Below are 15,065 nucleotides of genomic sequence, written 5' to 3'. Positions count from 1 at the left end.
GACCTGATGGCTTACATCCTAGGGTCTTGAGGGAAGTGGCGGTAGGGATTGTGGATGCATTGGTAATAATTTTCCAAAACGCCCTGGACTCGGCAAAGGTCCCGGCAGACTGGAAAACTGCTAATATAACACCCTTATTTAAAAAGGGCAGTAGACAGAAGGCTGGAAACTATAGACCGGTTAGCCTAACATCTGTGGTAGGTAAAATTTTGGAGTCCATTATTAAGGAGACAGTAACAGGACATTTGGATAATCATAATTTAATAGGACAAAGTCAGCATGGTTTTATGAAGGGGAAGTCATGTTTGACAAATTTGCTGGAGTTCTTTGAGGAAGTAACGTACAGGGTGGATAAAGGGGAACCAGTGGACGTAGTGTATTTAGACTTCCAAAAGGCATTTGACAAGGTGCTACACAAAAGACTATTGCTTAAGATAAAAAAAATCACAGGATTGGGGGTAATATTCTGGCATGGGTAGAGGATTGGCTATCTAACAGAAGGCAGAGAGTTGGGATAAATGGTTCATTCTCAGACTGGCAATCAGTAACTAGTGGTGTTCCACAGGGGTCAGTGCTGAGTCCCCAACTCTTTACAATCTATATTAACGATTTGGAGGAGGGGACCGAGTGTAACATATCAAAGTTTGCAGATGATACTAAGATGGGAGGGAAAGTAGTGAGTGAGGAGGACATAAAAAACCTGCAAGGGGACATAGACAGGCTAAGTAAGTGGGCAGAGATTTGGCAAATGGAATACAATACTGGAAAGTGTGAGGTTATGCACTTTGGCAGGAAAAATCGTAGAGCAAGTTATTATCTTAATGGCAAGAAACTGGAAAGTACTGAAATACAAAGGGATCTGGGGGTCCTGGTGCACGAAACTCAAAAGGTTAGTATGCAGGTGCAGCAAGTGATTAAGAAGGCCAATGGAATGTTGGCTTTCATTGCTAGGGGGATAGAATATAAAAATAGGGAGGTATTGCTTCAGTTGTACAAGGTATTGGTGAGACCGCACCTGGAATACTGCGTACAGTTTTGGTGTCCATACTTAAGAAAGGACATACTTGCTCTCGAGTCAGTACAAAGAAGGTTCACTCGGTTAATCCCGGGGATGAGGGGATGGACATTGGAGGAGAGGTTGAGTAGATTGGGACTCTACTCATTGGAGTTCAGAAGAATGAGAGGCGATCTTATTGAAACATAAAAGATTGTGAAGGGGTTGGATCGGGTGGATGCGGGGAAGATGTTCCCGATGATGGGTGAAACTAGAACTAGGGGGCATAGTCTTAGAATAAGGGGCTGCTCTTTCAAAACTGAGATGAGGAGGAACTACTTCACTCAGAGGGTGGTAGGTCCATGGAATATGCTGCCCCAAAAAGCTGTAGAAGCTACATCATTACATAAATTTAAAACAGAAATAGACAGTTTCCTAGGAGTAAAGGGAATTAAGGGTTACGGGAAGCGGGCAGGAATTTGGACGAGTCTAGGTTCGGATCGGTCATGGCCCTGTGGGTAGCGGAGCGGGCCCAGGGGCCGTGTAGCCTGATCCTGCTCCTATTTCGTGTGTCTAATTCTGTTAGATTCAGGAGATGGTTCTGTGATAGTGGATCGGCGGTTAGGATCAGATCAGCCATGATCTTATTGAATGGCGGAGCAGGCTCGAGGGGCCGATTGGCCTACTCCTGCTCCTATTTCTTATGTTCTTATGCTTTTATCCTGGTTTCCCTTTCCTCTGTCTCCCTGCACAGGTTCCCAACCCCCTGCCATTTTAGTTTAAACCCTCCCCCGCAGCACTAGCAAACATTACCGCTAGGATATCGGTCCCGGTCCTGCCCAGGTGCAAACCGTCCAGTTTGTACTGGTCCCACCTCCCCCAGAACCAGTTCCAATGTCCCAGGAATTTGAATCCTTCCCCCTTGCACCATTCCTCTAGCCACGTATTCATCTGAAATATCCTTCTATTTCTACTTAGACTAGCATGTGGCACTGGTAGCAATCCTGAGATTACGACCTTTGAGGTCCTTTTTTAAATTTACCTCCTAACTCCCGATATTCAGCTTTTAGGACCTCATCCCAGTTTTTTACCTATATCGTTGGTACCTATATGCACCACGACAACTGGCTGTTCAACCTCCCCTTCCAAAATGCTCTGCAGCCACTCCGAGACATCCTTGACCCTTGCACCAGGGAGGCAACATACCATCCTGGAGTCTCGTTTGTGGCCACAGAAATGCCTATCTATTCCCCTTACAACAGAATCCCCTATTACTATAGCTCTCCCACTCTTTTTCCTCCCGTCCTGTGCAGCAGAACCACCCACGGTGCCAGGAAGTTGGCTGCTGCTGTCTTCCCCCGATAAGCCATCTCCCCCAACAATATCCTAAGCGGTATATCTGTTTGAGAGGGGGGATGGCCACAGGAGACCCCTGCACTACCGGTCTGCGCCTACTACTCTGCCTGGCACGGACAAAAGAGCCGAGGTGAGGCGAGAGTGACTGCCCTTGACATCAAGGCAGCATTTGAACGAGTGTGGCATCAAGGAGCCCTCATAAAATTGAAGTCAATGGGAATCAGGGGGAAAAATCCACCATTGGCTGGAGTCATACCTAGCACAAAGGAAATCGTTGTGATTGCTGGGAGGCCAATCCTCACAGCCCCAGGAAATCGCTGCAGGAGTTCCTCAGGGCAGTGTCCTAGGCCCAAGAATCTTCAGCTGCTTCATCAATGACCTTCCCTCCATCATAAAAGGTCAGACGTGGGGATGGTCGCTGATGATTGCAGTGTTCAGTTCCATTCGCAACTCCTCAGCTGATGAAGCAGTCCCTGCCTGCATGCAACAAGACCTGGACGACATTCAGGATTGGGCTGATAAATGGCAAGCAACATTCGCGCCACACAGGTGCCAGGCAATGAATATCTCCAACAAGAGAGAGTTTAACCACCTCCCCATGACATTCAATGGCATTACCATTGCTGAATCACCCAACCATCAACATCCTGGGGGTCACCATTGACCAGAAACTTAACTGGACCAGCCACATAAATACTGTGGCTACAAGAGCAGGTCAGAGGCTGGGTATTCTGCAGCAAGTCGCTCACCTCCTGACTCCCCAAAGTCTTTCCACCACCTTAAACATTCACTCCCTGCACCACCGGCGCACTGTGGCTGCACTGCAGCAACTCGCCAAGACTTCTTAGACAGCACTTCCCAAACCCATGACCTCTGCCACTTAGAAGGACAAGGGCAGCAGGCGCATGGGACCACCACCACCTCCAAGTTCCCCTCCAAGTCACACAGCATCTTGACTTGGAAATATATCGCTGTTCCTTCTTCATCGCTGGGTCAAAATCCTGGAACTCCCTCCCCAATAGCACTGTGGGAATACCTTCACCACAGGGCCTGCAGCGGTTCAAGGCAGCGGCTCACCACCACCTGCTCAACGGCAATTAGGGATGGGCAATAAATGCTGGCCTTGCCCACATCCCAGGAACCAATAAAAAAAAATCTTCTGACCAAGGCGCAAAAGTGCTACCAACTGAGCTATGACTGAATATGTAGAAACAAATTACAGAAGTCTTGGGATCACCAAACTTACTGAAATCAAATTAACAAATCATCACTGTGTCTTAAGAAATGCAATAATTGTCATAAAAGTTAAGTGTACTTCAGTCCCATTTATCATAATTCACCAATTCTAACCATCACATTTTCACAATCACGAATTTCAAAAAAACTCTTCTACTTTGCTACTAGTTCGGAGTATTTTAAAATGTCTCGGAACATTACTTCTGCGAATTTATTCTTGGATAGATTAAAAGCACTGAAATCTCTATTATATCCTACCAGTTTAAATTTAAGCTACATTGCCCACAGACCACAAACTCAACAACATACGGACTTGAAGTTACTCAAACCAATCTGCAGTTCCTTCCAATTATTCAAACAGACTTGTCAAAGTCATAGGTTTTCTTTTTACTGTACAGTGGTCACAAAGCACTCTCATTTGTCATTAAACTCAAGACTTCAGTAGAAGTTCTACACAACAATAAGAGAACAAGCATTTTTAAAAAAAGTTCCTGTATTCTATGCATACAGTGCTAGGAAATAAGGATTACTCTTTGGCTTTGAACATCTCACAATCTTGTAAAATTATATTTCAGTAAAGTTAATTTTGCAAATGTGAATTTTGCGATAACTTTTGGGATACAATACACACGTAATTTTAGACATGGCATGTGGTAAGTGTAGCATGCTTGCGAGGATCAGGTGACTTTGGACCCATGGTTCCCCAAGCTCTCCACATCTGGGGTTCTCCTCGCATCATGTCGGAGTCTGTTGCAGACTAATTGATGAGATTGATTGTTATTATTAGTCAACACAACTCCAGTGGATCATAGATGCCAGGATGGTAGAAGCTGAACTGAACAGACCATGGTCTTTTTCGTCTAGCAATTCCTGGCGGAGCAGGCTCGAAGGGCCAAATGGCCTACTCCTGCTCCTATTTCTTGTGAGGAGGGATATATTCTGAAAGCCATTAAATCCTTTCAGTACTCAAAAACTAGCCACTAGCAATCCATAAACTTACATCAATGACAGGAGAAGTACTGGAAAGTGATAATCCTTCCAAATCAGCTGCTAATCTTGAAACCATTGCTGGTTTAGGGAGGGCTACTGGTGTTGACACTTCAGAAACTACAAGAACACAAGAGCAAATCTCAATTAGAAATGCAGAAAAACATACCTTTTAACTTCCGATCAAGAAAAAGACAGTTATTGCAATACATGCACAAATTCTTAGTACTGACTAATCTTGATTTTTATTTTTGCTATATTTTCATTACTATTTAATTAATTGTCTAAATACGTAAATTGGAAATTGAAATTTTACTAAATTGAAGTGAAGTTATACAACTATTTGAACTACAAAGTTCCAAAATGCAGTAAATATTTTCTAAGACTGCCAATGCATCGATTGCAACTGATTTGTGGTTAGAGCCTATTTCTACACTTACACAAACAGTTGAATACCGTATAAATTAAATGCCCAGTTCCAACACATTACTTTTCATGTTTTAGTATCAATACTTACGGTCAACCAAATCCAGCAGCGAAACCTCCTGCTTGACAGCAGCCTTGGCCTCGGACACTGTTTTTTTCTCTTCTTTCTGTTAAACAAATAGATTTCTTCATAAACAGTAGTCATTATTCAGGTAGCTTGAGAAAACAACACAAATCAAATTTAAATTCTCACTTAAATACAGTGGCTAAATGGTAAATACATCATGAAGATACATAGAAATAGAATACTTAAAAAGATTAAAATCTCGTACAGCAACTCTGCTAACACTCAAAATGGATGCTAAAATTGCATACAAGAAGTTGGTTAGCAGTTCTCATGTCCCTTTCTGACATTTCCGCATTTTCATAACATTAATAATTCCATAAGACAATAAATACATGGTTGAACAGATTACACAGCATTAATTTTTTTTCTGACTATCTTCAAAAATGGATAAAAATTAAAGGGCTGTGGTTCAAAGTGTCAGATTGTATAGCTCTTGGCTCTGCATTTCTCATTCAAAGATGTACCCTTTTATACAAGATGTTCCAGTAATTTAATGCAACAATTTCAACATGTTTTCTTTGTTCCTACTGTGTATGTTGCAGGATTTGGTGGTAGACTTGGCGAGAAATGTGCAGTTTAATCTCTCTCGGGTTTGGGCTTGAATCCTATCCAGACTAATGAGATGACAGTCTCTTCTTACTGATGCCAGAAAGGATCCAAAGAAAAATGAGTTTGGACAGTCAATACAGTTTCAAGGCGAGCATAGGTCCACAGCAAAAAGAAAACTGCCCGTCATTTAGCAGTCTCAGGATAGCTGATGTGAGAAATTGAAATGTCACTAGAGCATTAGGAAAGTTCTTCTGAAGTTGAGGTTAAGGCACAATACTGAGATGAGTGAAACAAGTTTTACTCTGCATCTAACTTGAGATATGCCTAACCTGGAAGTTCTTGATGCTGAGCACACACAAAGTAGAAGCATGTTCTTCAGCACTGACTTGCTTCATCTTGAGCATTAAAATTCACCATTATTTTTTTTAAAGATAATTTACATTTAAAGGTTAAATGAAAGTTTACATTAAAAGGTGAAGCAGAAGGTTTCAGTTTAAAATCAAATATATTTTTCAATTAAAAATTGATATCCATAAGAAAGCTCAGCTCAGACTGATGGAACGTGGCTCTGCTTCTTGGCCACAATCTGGTCACATCCCTCATCTCAAACAATTTATCAGTGAGGTTCTGACAGAGAAAAATGGGAGGGGCAGTCCACCCTTGTGCACTTTTTCCTCCCCTCCCCTAAAAAGGTAGATTCCTTGTAAGATACCGATGCACAGGACGCAAACTCCTTTGCTACTTTCCCCAAAGTTGGCATTCTGCATGCGAGAGCAAAGACTGAGTGCTGGCAAGCTGCCCAATTTTGGTTGACATGACAGCTGAGCCAAATGCTGTTCTCATTCAACACCTGTGTGTGCACTTCCAGTCAGAGTCACTGGCTGGCTATTATGAGCAGGAACCCTAGCTGAATTTCCTGACCCTAACCCAAGGGTGCTGAAGCCAATTGTTGTCGGTGTGCGTGGTTCAGCTACTCTCTGGCTTAATCACCTGAGCCATTGGGGAGGTCCTCATGCGTCCGAAAAAAGATTAATTAAGGTGATTGTGTTCCATTCTCCAGCACTGCCAATTAAGTGCTAGGTTATAGGCAGCTGCCCAAAGACATTTCACATAGTACCCCTAGTGCCAGAATGGGGAAGATTCCCATCCCATTGGTTAGAATTCAAATGCATGCCCCAGAGATAATATACTGCTCAGTTCCTTGCTCTTACAATCATAGAATGGTTACACGCAGGAGGCCATTCGGCCCGTCGAGCCGATGACGGCTCTCTCCCCCACCCTTTCTCCGTAGCACTGCAATTTTTTCTTCTTTTTTTTTTGTACTCTTGTACAATTTATGGAAACAAACTCAAAAATAGCACTGGCAAAATGTGAGAAATTTATCTGCTTTCCTGCTTCTTAGTTGCAAAATATTTTTGGTCAATGAAACCAAATCAGATTTGATACTAAGTTAACAATTGTTAAAGGTCCCTAGCTGCCTCGACGGAGGGAAAGATGACAAGAACTAGAATTGTCACTATTTTACCTAATCAATCTGTGAAGATGTTGGTCACAACTAAATATAACGACTTGCATTTATATGCAAGTGAGGTACTGACTGAAGAAAAAATTAGTCTCATTTAAACTGGAAAAACATCCTAAGGCTCTTCACAGGAGTGTGACACCAATCCACATAATTAGGGCAGGTGACCAAAAACTTGGTCAGAGGTTGATCTTAAGGAGTGTCTGAAAGGAGGAAAGAGCTCGAGATATGGAGGTGTTTAGGGAGGGAATTCCAGAACTTAGGGCCTAGGCAGCGGAGGGCTCGACCGCCAACTGTGCAGCGATTATAATCAGGAATGCGCAAGAGGCCAGAATTAGAGGAGCGCAGAGATCTCGGAGGGCTGTAGGAGGTTACAGAAATAGGATGGGGCGAGGCCATGGAAAGATGTAAAGACAAGGATAAGAATTGTAATTGTAGGTCAGCGAGCACAGGGGTAATGGGTGAACGGAGCTTGGCGTGAGTTAGGATACGGGCAGAGTTTTTGGATATGCTCAAGTTTATGGAGGGTGGAAAATGGGAGGCTGGCCAAGAGAGCATTGGAATAGTCAAGTCTAGAAGTAACAGAGGCATGGATGAGATTTTCAGCAGCAGATGAGCTGAGGCAGGGTCCAAGATGTGCGATATTACAGCAGTGGAAGTAGGTGGTTTTGGTGATGGCGCGGGTATGGGGTCGGAAGCTCATCTCAGGATCAAATAGGACCCCAAGGTTGCGAACTGTCTGGTTCAGCCTCAGACAGTGGCCAGGGAGAGGGATGGAGTTGGTAGCTAGGGAACAGAGTTTGTGACAGGGACCGAAGACAATGGCTTTGGTCGTCCCAATATTTAGTTGGAGGAAATTTCTGTTCATCCAGTACTGTGTGTCGGACAAGCAGCGTGACATATCAGAGACAGTGGAAGGTTTGAGAGAGGTGGTGGGGAGATAGAGCTGGGGGTCATCAGCGTATATGTGGAACCTAACATTGTGTTTTCTGATGATGCCGCCAAAGGGCAGCATGTAGATGAGAAACAGGAAGGCCTCCAGAGGTAATGGTGCGGGATCGGGAGGAGAAGCCACTGCAGGTGATTCTCTGGCTACGACTGGATAGACAAGAATGGAACCAGTCGTACCCAGCTGGATGACAGAGGAGAGGCATGGAGGCAGATAGTGTGGCCAACCGTGTCAAAGACTGGAGAGATGTCAAAAAGGACAAGAGATAGTGCCCTGCAGTCGCAGTTACATAGGAGGTCTTTGATGAGGGCCGTTTCAGTTCTGTGGCGTGGGCAGAAACCTGATTGGATGGGTTCAAACATGGAGTTGCAGGAAATATGGGCACGGATTTGGGAGGCGTCAACATGTTCAAGGACATGAAAGGAAAGAGAATTTGGAGATTTGGCAATAGTTAGCAAGGACAGAGGGGTCAAGGGTGGGTTTTGTGAGGAGCTGGGTGATGGCAGATTTGATGGGGAGGGGGATAGTACCCGAGGAGAGGGTACCCTTAACAATATATCAGCTAACATGGGGGTCAGGAAGGGAAGTTGGGTGGTCAGCAGTTTAGTGGGAATAGGGTTCAGGGAGCAGGAGGTGGGTCTAATGGACAAAATGACCTCAGAGGGCACGAGGGGAAAATAAGAGAGAAACTACAGAAAGGTGCAAGTTCAGGGTTAGGGCAGTCCCACAACTTGCATTTATATAGCACCTTCAACATAGAAAAACATCCCAAAGTTCTTCAGAGGTGCAATCAGAATAATATGGACCCGACCCAAAGAATGAGATATTTGGAGGGGTTTGGTCAAAGAGATGGGTTTTCAGAAGAGTCTTAAAGAAGGACAGGGAGGTGGAGAGAGAGAGAGAGAAGTTTAGGAAGTGAACTCCAAAGTATGGGGCCTAGGCAGCCAAAGGCACAGCAGACAATAGTGGGGCAAAAAGGGGGGGGGGGCATGCAGAAGAGGCCAGAGGAATGAAACATTCAGGGGGGTGGGGGCTTAGAGAGCTGGAGGAGATTAGGAGGGGCAAGGCTATGAAGGGAATTAAACACGAGTATTGGAATAGTTGCGTCTGGGAGATGACAGGCATGGATAAGGGTTTCAGCAGCAGATGCACAGGATGTTAAGCAGATGGAAATAGGCAGTCTTTGTGGTGGAAGGGATATGGGGTTGGAAAGGGGGGTTGTCCACAATAGGATGCCCAGGTTGAAAGCAGTCTGATTCAGCCTGAGACCATGGCCAGGGAGGGAAAACCAAATGCAGATTGGGCAACCGCTTTGCGGAACTCCTCCGTTCAGTCCGTAAGGGTGACCCTGAGCTTCTGGTCGCCCGTCACTAATTCTCCGCTCCATTCCCACTCTGATCGCTCTGTCCTCGGCCTCTTACATTGTTCCAATGAAGCTCAACGTAAGCTCAAGGAACAGCACCTCATCTTTCGATTAGGTACTTTAGAGCCTTCTGGACTCAACATGGAGTTCAACAATTTCAAACTATAATCCCTGCCCCCATTTTTCATGCTGTACGATTTTTCCATTCCCATTTGCAACATTTTATCTTTCCTGCCTCTTGCATAAGCCCAGTATGTTCCTCCAATTCCTTCCTCCCCTCCTAACACCGCCGCCCCCCCCCCCCCGCCATCTCTGCACCTGCTTAATATCTGTTACATCTCCAGCTTTTTCCAGTTCTGATGAAGGGTCCCAGACCTGAAACGTTAACCGTTCCTCTCTCCACGGATGCTGCCTGGCCTGCTGAGCATTGCCAGCATTTTCTGTTATTTCAGATTTCCAGCATCCGCAGTAATTTGCTATTGTATGAGGGGATGGAATTTTTGGCAAGGGTATGAAATTTGTGGCGGGGCCTGGAACAAATCAGTTCAGTCTTCCCAATATTTAACTAGAGGAAATTGTGGCCCATCCAAAATAGGATGTTGGACAAGCAATCTGAAAGCACAAGGGCAGTGGAGGGATCAATACAGGTGTGAAGTAGTAAGTGGATGTCCTCAGCATATATATGGAATCTGACCTCATGTCTAGAAATAGTAGATGCATTGCTGATCATCTTCCAACATTCGATGGAATCTGGAACAGTACCCATGGATTGGAGGGTAGCTAATGTTACCCCACAATTCAAAAAAGGTGGTAGAGAGAAAATGGGGAATTACAGACCAGTAAGCCTGACATCGGTAGTGGGGAAAATGCTAGAGTCCATTATAAAAGATGTAATAGCAGAGCACTTGGAAAACAGTGACAGGATCGGACAAAGTCAACATGGATTTACAAAAGGTAAATCGTGCTTGACTAATCTACTGGAATTTTTTGAGGATGTAACTGGTAAAATAGATAAGGGAGAACCAGTGGATGTGGTGTATCTGGGCTTTCGGAAGGCTTTCGATAAGGTCCCGCATAAGAGATTAGCGTGTAAAGTTAAGGCACATGGGATTGGGGGCAAGGTATTGATTTGGATAGAGAACTGGTTGGCAGACAGAAAGCAAAGAGTTGGAATAAACGGGTCCTTTTCAGAGTGGCAGGCAGTGACTAGTGGGGTACCGCAGGGATCGGTCCTTGGACCCCAGCTGTTCACAATATATATTAATGATCTAGACAAGGGAACTAGATGTAATATCGCCAAATTTGCAGACGACACAAAGCTGGGTGGGCGTGTGTGCTGTGAGGAGGATGTCGAGAAACTCCAGGATGATTTGGACATGTTGGGTGATTGGGCAGAAACATGGCAGATGCAATAAAACCTGGATAAATGTGAGGTTGTCCACTTTGGTGGCAAAAACAGGAAGGCAGATTATTATCTAAATGGCAATAGATTGGGAGAAGGGGAAGTGCAACAAGACCCGAGTGTCCTTGTGCACCAGTCGCTGAAGGTAAGCATGCAGGTGCAGCAGGCGGTTAAGGCGGCAAATGGCATGTTGGCCTTCATCGCGAGAGGGTTTGAGTACAGGAACAAGGATGTCTTGCTGCAGTTGTACAGGGCCTTGGTGAGACCACATCTTGAGTATTGTGTGCAGTTTTGGTCGCCTTATCTGAGGAAGGATGTTCTTGCCATGGAAGGAGTTCAGCGAAGATTCACCAGGCTGATACCTGGGATGGCAGGAATGACGCATGAGGAGAGATTGATTCGATTGGGCTTGTACTCGCTGGAGTTTAGAAGAATGAGGTGTGATCTCATTGAAACTTATAAAATTCTGACAGGACTGGACAGACTAGATGCAGGAAGGATGTTCCCGATGGTTGGGGAGTCCAGAACCAGGGGACACAGTCTAAGGATAAAGGGTAGGCCATTTAGGACAGAAAGGAGGAATTTTTTCACCCAGAGAGTGGTGAACCTGTGGAACTCTACCACAGAAGGCGGTGGAGGCCGGTTCATTAAATATATTCAAGAAGGAGTTGGATATATTTAAGGCTAAAGGGATCAAGGGGTATGGGGAGAAAGCAGGGACCGGGTACTGAATTTGGATGATCAGCCATGATCGCATTGAATGGCGGAGCAGGCTCGAGGGGCCGAATGGCCTACTCCTGCTCCTATCTTCTATGTTTCTATGATGTTGCCGTGGGGCTATTTATCAATGAGAGAAAAGAGACAGCCAAGGATAAATCCTGGCGGGGGACTTGTGTGGTAACTATGTGCGAGTGGGAGAGAAGCCATTGCTGGAGATGCTCAGGCAATGAATGGATAATGAGTGGAATGAATTGAGGACAGTCTCATTGAGGTGGATATCAGAGGAGAGGCATTGATGAAGAATGATGCAGTCGACTGTGCCAAAGGCTGCAGAGAGGTTGAGTAGGGATAATTCACAGTTAATGGATGTCATTGGCCCAGATTTTGCTGCCAAAATAATGGTAAGTTTACTTAATGGTTTTCGCCATTATTAATGTGCAAATCATCCCGTAACTTGTGGCAAGGAAGATACCCTGTGAATTGCAAATCACAAGTTGCTGGCCTATTTGCGCACCTATATTGTTAGACTCGCGAAAACAGCAGCTCGCCCTAAACCTCCCCGTGAGTTTCATGAAATTTCTGCAATTGCGCATTAATTGCCAATTAACTTAGTCATAATGTTAGGGCTGCTACTTAACACAGTTTTAATGAGGAGGTTTATGTTCCTGCAAAGCCACTCAACCTCTCTGGGCCAGAAAGGGAACAATTTAAAACGGCGAAGTCTCATTCCTGAAGGTAGTAAATTGTTCTTGGAGATTTTTTAAACTTTCAATTTTTTTCCTTTGTCTCTTAATCCAATCATCGCTTTCCCTCTCTCTATTTCTTTCTGTGCCTAATGTGACTCCAATTCACCCCATTTCCTTCTCCATGTTTCTTTCTCACTCCTTAAATCTCATTGTTTAAGGAAATAGACTGTTGGTCCCATCATTCACCAAGGTCACAGGTGCCGTGTTATCGGCTCGCACTTCCAGCAAGTAGGGCAACATTTTTGAGAGCTGAAGGGCGAGGGAAAAAGTGCCACAAGATGCCCCGTTCCAGCAAAATCTGGCCTTTTTTTCCCATCTTTTAACTATTAAAAAAATTCAAGGCATATAATGCTTCACTAGGGCAAACATTTCTTTACAAATATGGAATCATAACTTTGAAAACAAATGAAAAAGGAAGTATTCTTCAATCTTTTGAGAACTGCAATTACATTAACTTCAGAGTTCACTTTTGACACAATTATGGGTCTCAACAGACCACTTGGAAAATAATGGAACCTTAATAAACTACCCAATATTTTTGAGAGTTCAGACCTAGGAGGAAGATTACTATAGGGGTTAATGCATTCAGATATGAGAGAATCTTTTTAAAATGCTTTCATGTCGCTAAATAAATGAAATTGAACAGAGATGTGATTTTTTAAGTTAAATGAAACCAAAAGCCACTTAGATTCCGCTAGTGTACTCGGGTAACTTGAAACTGTGAAACAAACGAAAGCCAAACTAAACCAGAAATTCAGCGTAGTCTGACAGGTGAACGACACGCTCCTCAGAAAATACGAAAACATTTCACTGTCTGTCTTATTACTTGAGGCAAAATTCAAAGGCATATCCAGAAATTAATAGCTAAAATGTGACAGCATTTGGGCATGGAGGGGTAAACCCGTCGCACTATTCTAGCACCGAGGATGGTGCTGCTCCAGGTTGCACAAGTATGGCTGCTCAGAACAAAACGTGCTAAATAATATGTAGCCTGCCACATCTTGAGAACTGTTTTTAAATCTGAACTTCTCAAAACAAAATTTACGAATGGTTTGTACAGGAAACATGCTCTGCAATACCGAGAGAAAGAAGCCTTTCGTGAATGCAAGCATCATCATCTAGTGCAATCCAATTATGCGAGTCAGGAAGGTATGGGGACCCAGGATGTAGTGATGGAGGAGCCTCAGCCCTGGACCTCGTCCAACAGGTACGAGGTACTTTCTACCTGTATGGATGAAGAAAAGGACTGCAGGGATGATGGGCAAACTGACCACAGCATTGTGGTACAGGGGGCCATCCAGTGGGGGGAGAAGGAAGGAATGTGGTAGTAGTAGGGGTCAGTATAGTCAGGGGGATAGATACTATTCTCTGCAGCCGTGAAAGAGAGTCCCGAAGGCTGTGTTGCCAGCCTGGTGCCAGGGTTAAGGATATCTCCTTGCGGCTGGAGAAGAACATGGAGTGGGAGGGGGAGGATCGAGATGTCATGGTCCATGTAGGAACCAATGGCATAGGTAGAACTACGAATGAGGTTCTGCTGAGGGAGTTTGAGGAGCTAGGGTCTAAAATAATAAGCAGAACCACAAGGGTAATAATCTCTGGATGACTACCTGAGCCACGTGCAAATTGGCATAGGGTCAAGCAGATCAGAGAGTTAAATGCATGGCTCAAATAGTGGTGTGGGAAAATGGGGTTTCAATTCATGGGGCACTGGCATCAGTACTGGGGAAAGAGGAAGCTGTTCAGTCAGGACAGGCTCCACTTAAACCGGGCTGGAACCAGCGTCCTGGCGAATTGAATAACTAGGGCTGTAGATAGGGCTTTAAACGAAATAAGGGGGGGGGGGGCGGGAGGCGAGGGGAAATTTAGAAATCTGAAGAGAAAGGTCAAGGCAATAGAGCAGTGTAGAGATTTGGGTAAAAATAAGCAGAATGTGACAGGAAGGGACAGAGAGTTTAATGGTAGCAGTGCAGCAGAGAATAAGGTCAAAGCAGGGAATAATGGTAAAAAATTTAAATTAAAGGCGCTTTATCAGAAAGCATGAAGCATTCGTAACAAGATAGATGAACTAATGGCACAAATAGAGATAAATGGGTTTGATCTAATAGCCATTACAGAGACATGGTTGCAAGATGGCTAAGGTTGGGAACTAACTGTTCCAGGGTACTTGACGTTTCGGAAAGACAGGCAGAACGGAAAAGGAGGGGGAGTAGCCCAGATAATAAAGGATAACATAAGGACCGTAGTGAGAAAGGATCTCAGCTCGGAAGATCAGGAAGTAGAATCAGTATGGGTGGAGATAAGGAATAACGAGGGGCAGAAAACACTGGTAGTAGTATATCGGCCCCTTAACAGTAGCTATACCGTTGGACAGAATATTAAATCAAGAAATAGTAGGAGCTTGCAACAAAGGTAATGCAATAATCTTGGGGGACTTTAATCTTCATATATAGACTGGACAAATCAAATTGGCAAAGGTAGTCTGGAGGATGAGTTCATGGAATGCATTCAGGACAGTTTCCTAGAACAATGTGTCATGGAACCAACCAGGGAACAGCCTATTTTAGATCTTGTAAAACAGGGTTAATTAGCAATCTCATCGTAAAGGATTCTCTGGGGCAAAGTGATAATATGATAGCCAAGTCACTCTCAAAATTAATGTGAAATTCTATGTCTAAAACTGGACTCTTA

At 44.3% G+C, this 15,065-nt stretch overlaps 1 protein-coding gene across 6 annotated transcripts in view; it reads right to left on the bottom strand.

Moving 5' to 3' along the window:
• ap3b1a (adaptor related protein complex 3 subunit beta 1a) overlaps positions 1-15,065 on the bottom strand; it is a 323,977-nt gene that overhangs the window by 114,238 nt on the left and 194,674 nt on the right. For all 6 annotated transcript variants that reach the window (XR_015077649.1, XM_085982440.1, XM_085982449.1 and 3 more), the window contains exons 21-22: positions 5,091-5,166; positions 4,587-4,693 (exon numbers count right to left, since the gene is read on the bottom strand). Coding sequence is in view for 5 of the 6 variants with exons in the window: in XM_085982440.1 (XP_085838566.1) it covers positions 4,587-4,693; positions 5,091-5,166 (183 nt within the window). In the remaining variant the exon portion in view is untranslated. The remainder of the gene's footprint in view (positions 1-4,586; positions 4,694-5,090; positions 5,167-15,065) is intronic.

This window comes from Somniosus microcephalus, chromosome 1 (genome assembly GCF_052327205.1).
Source record: "Somniosus microcephalus isolate GS21.2 chromosome 1, FLI_Smic_1.0, whole genome shotgun sequence".
NCBI classification, from domain to species: Eukaryota; Metazoa; Chordata; class Chondrichthyes; order Squaliformes; family Somniosidae; genus Somniosus; species Somniosus microcephalus.
The sequence above is the reverse complement of the archived record's forward strand: the minus strand, read 5'-3'. Positions and strand labels throughout refer to the sequence as shown.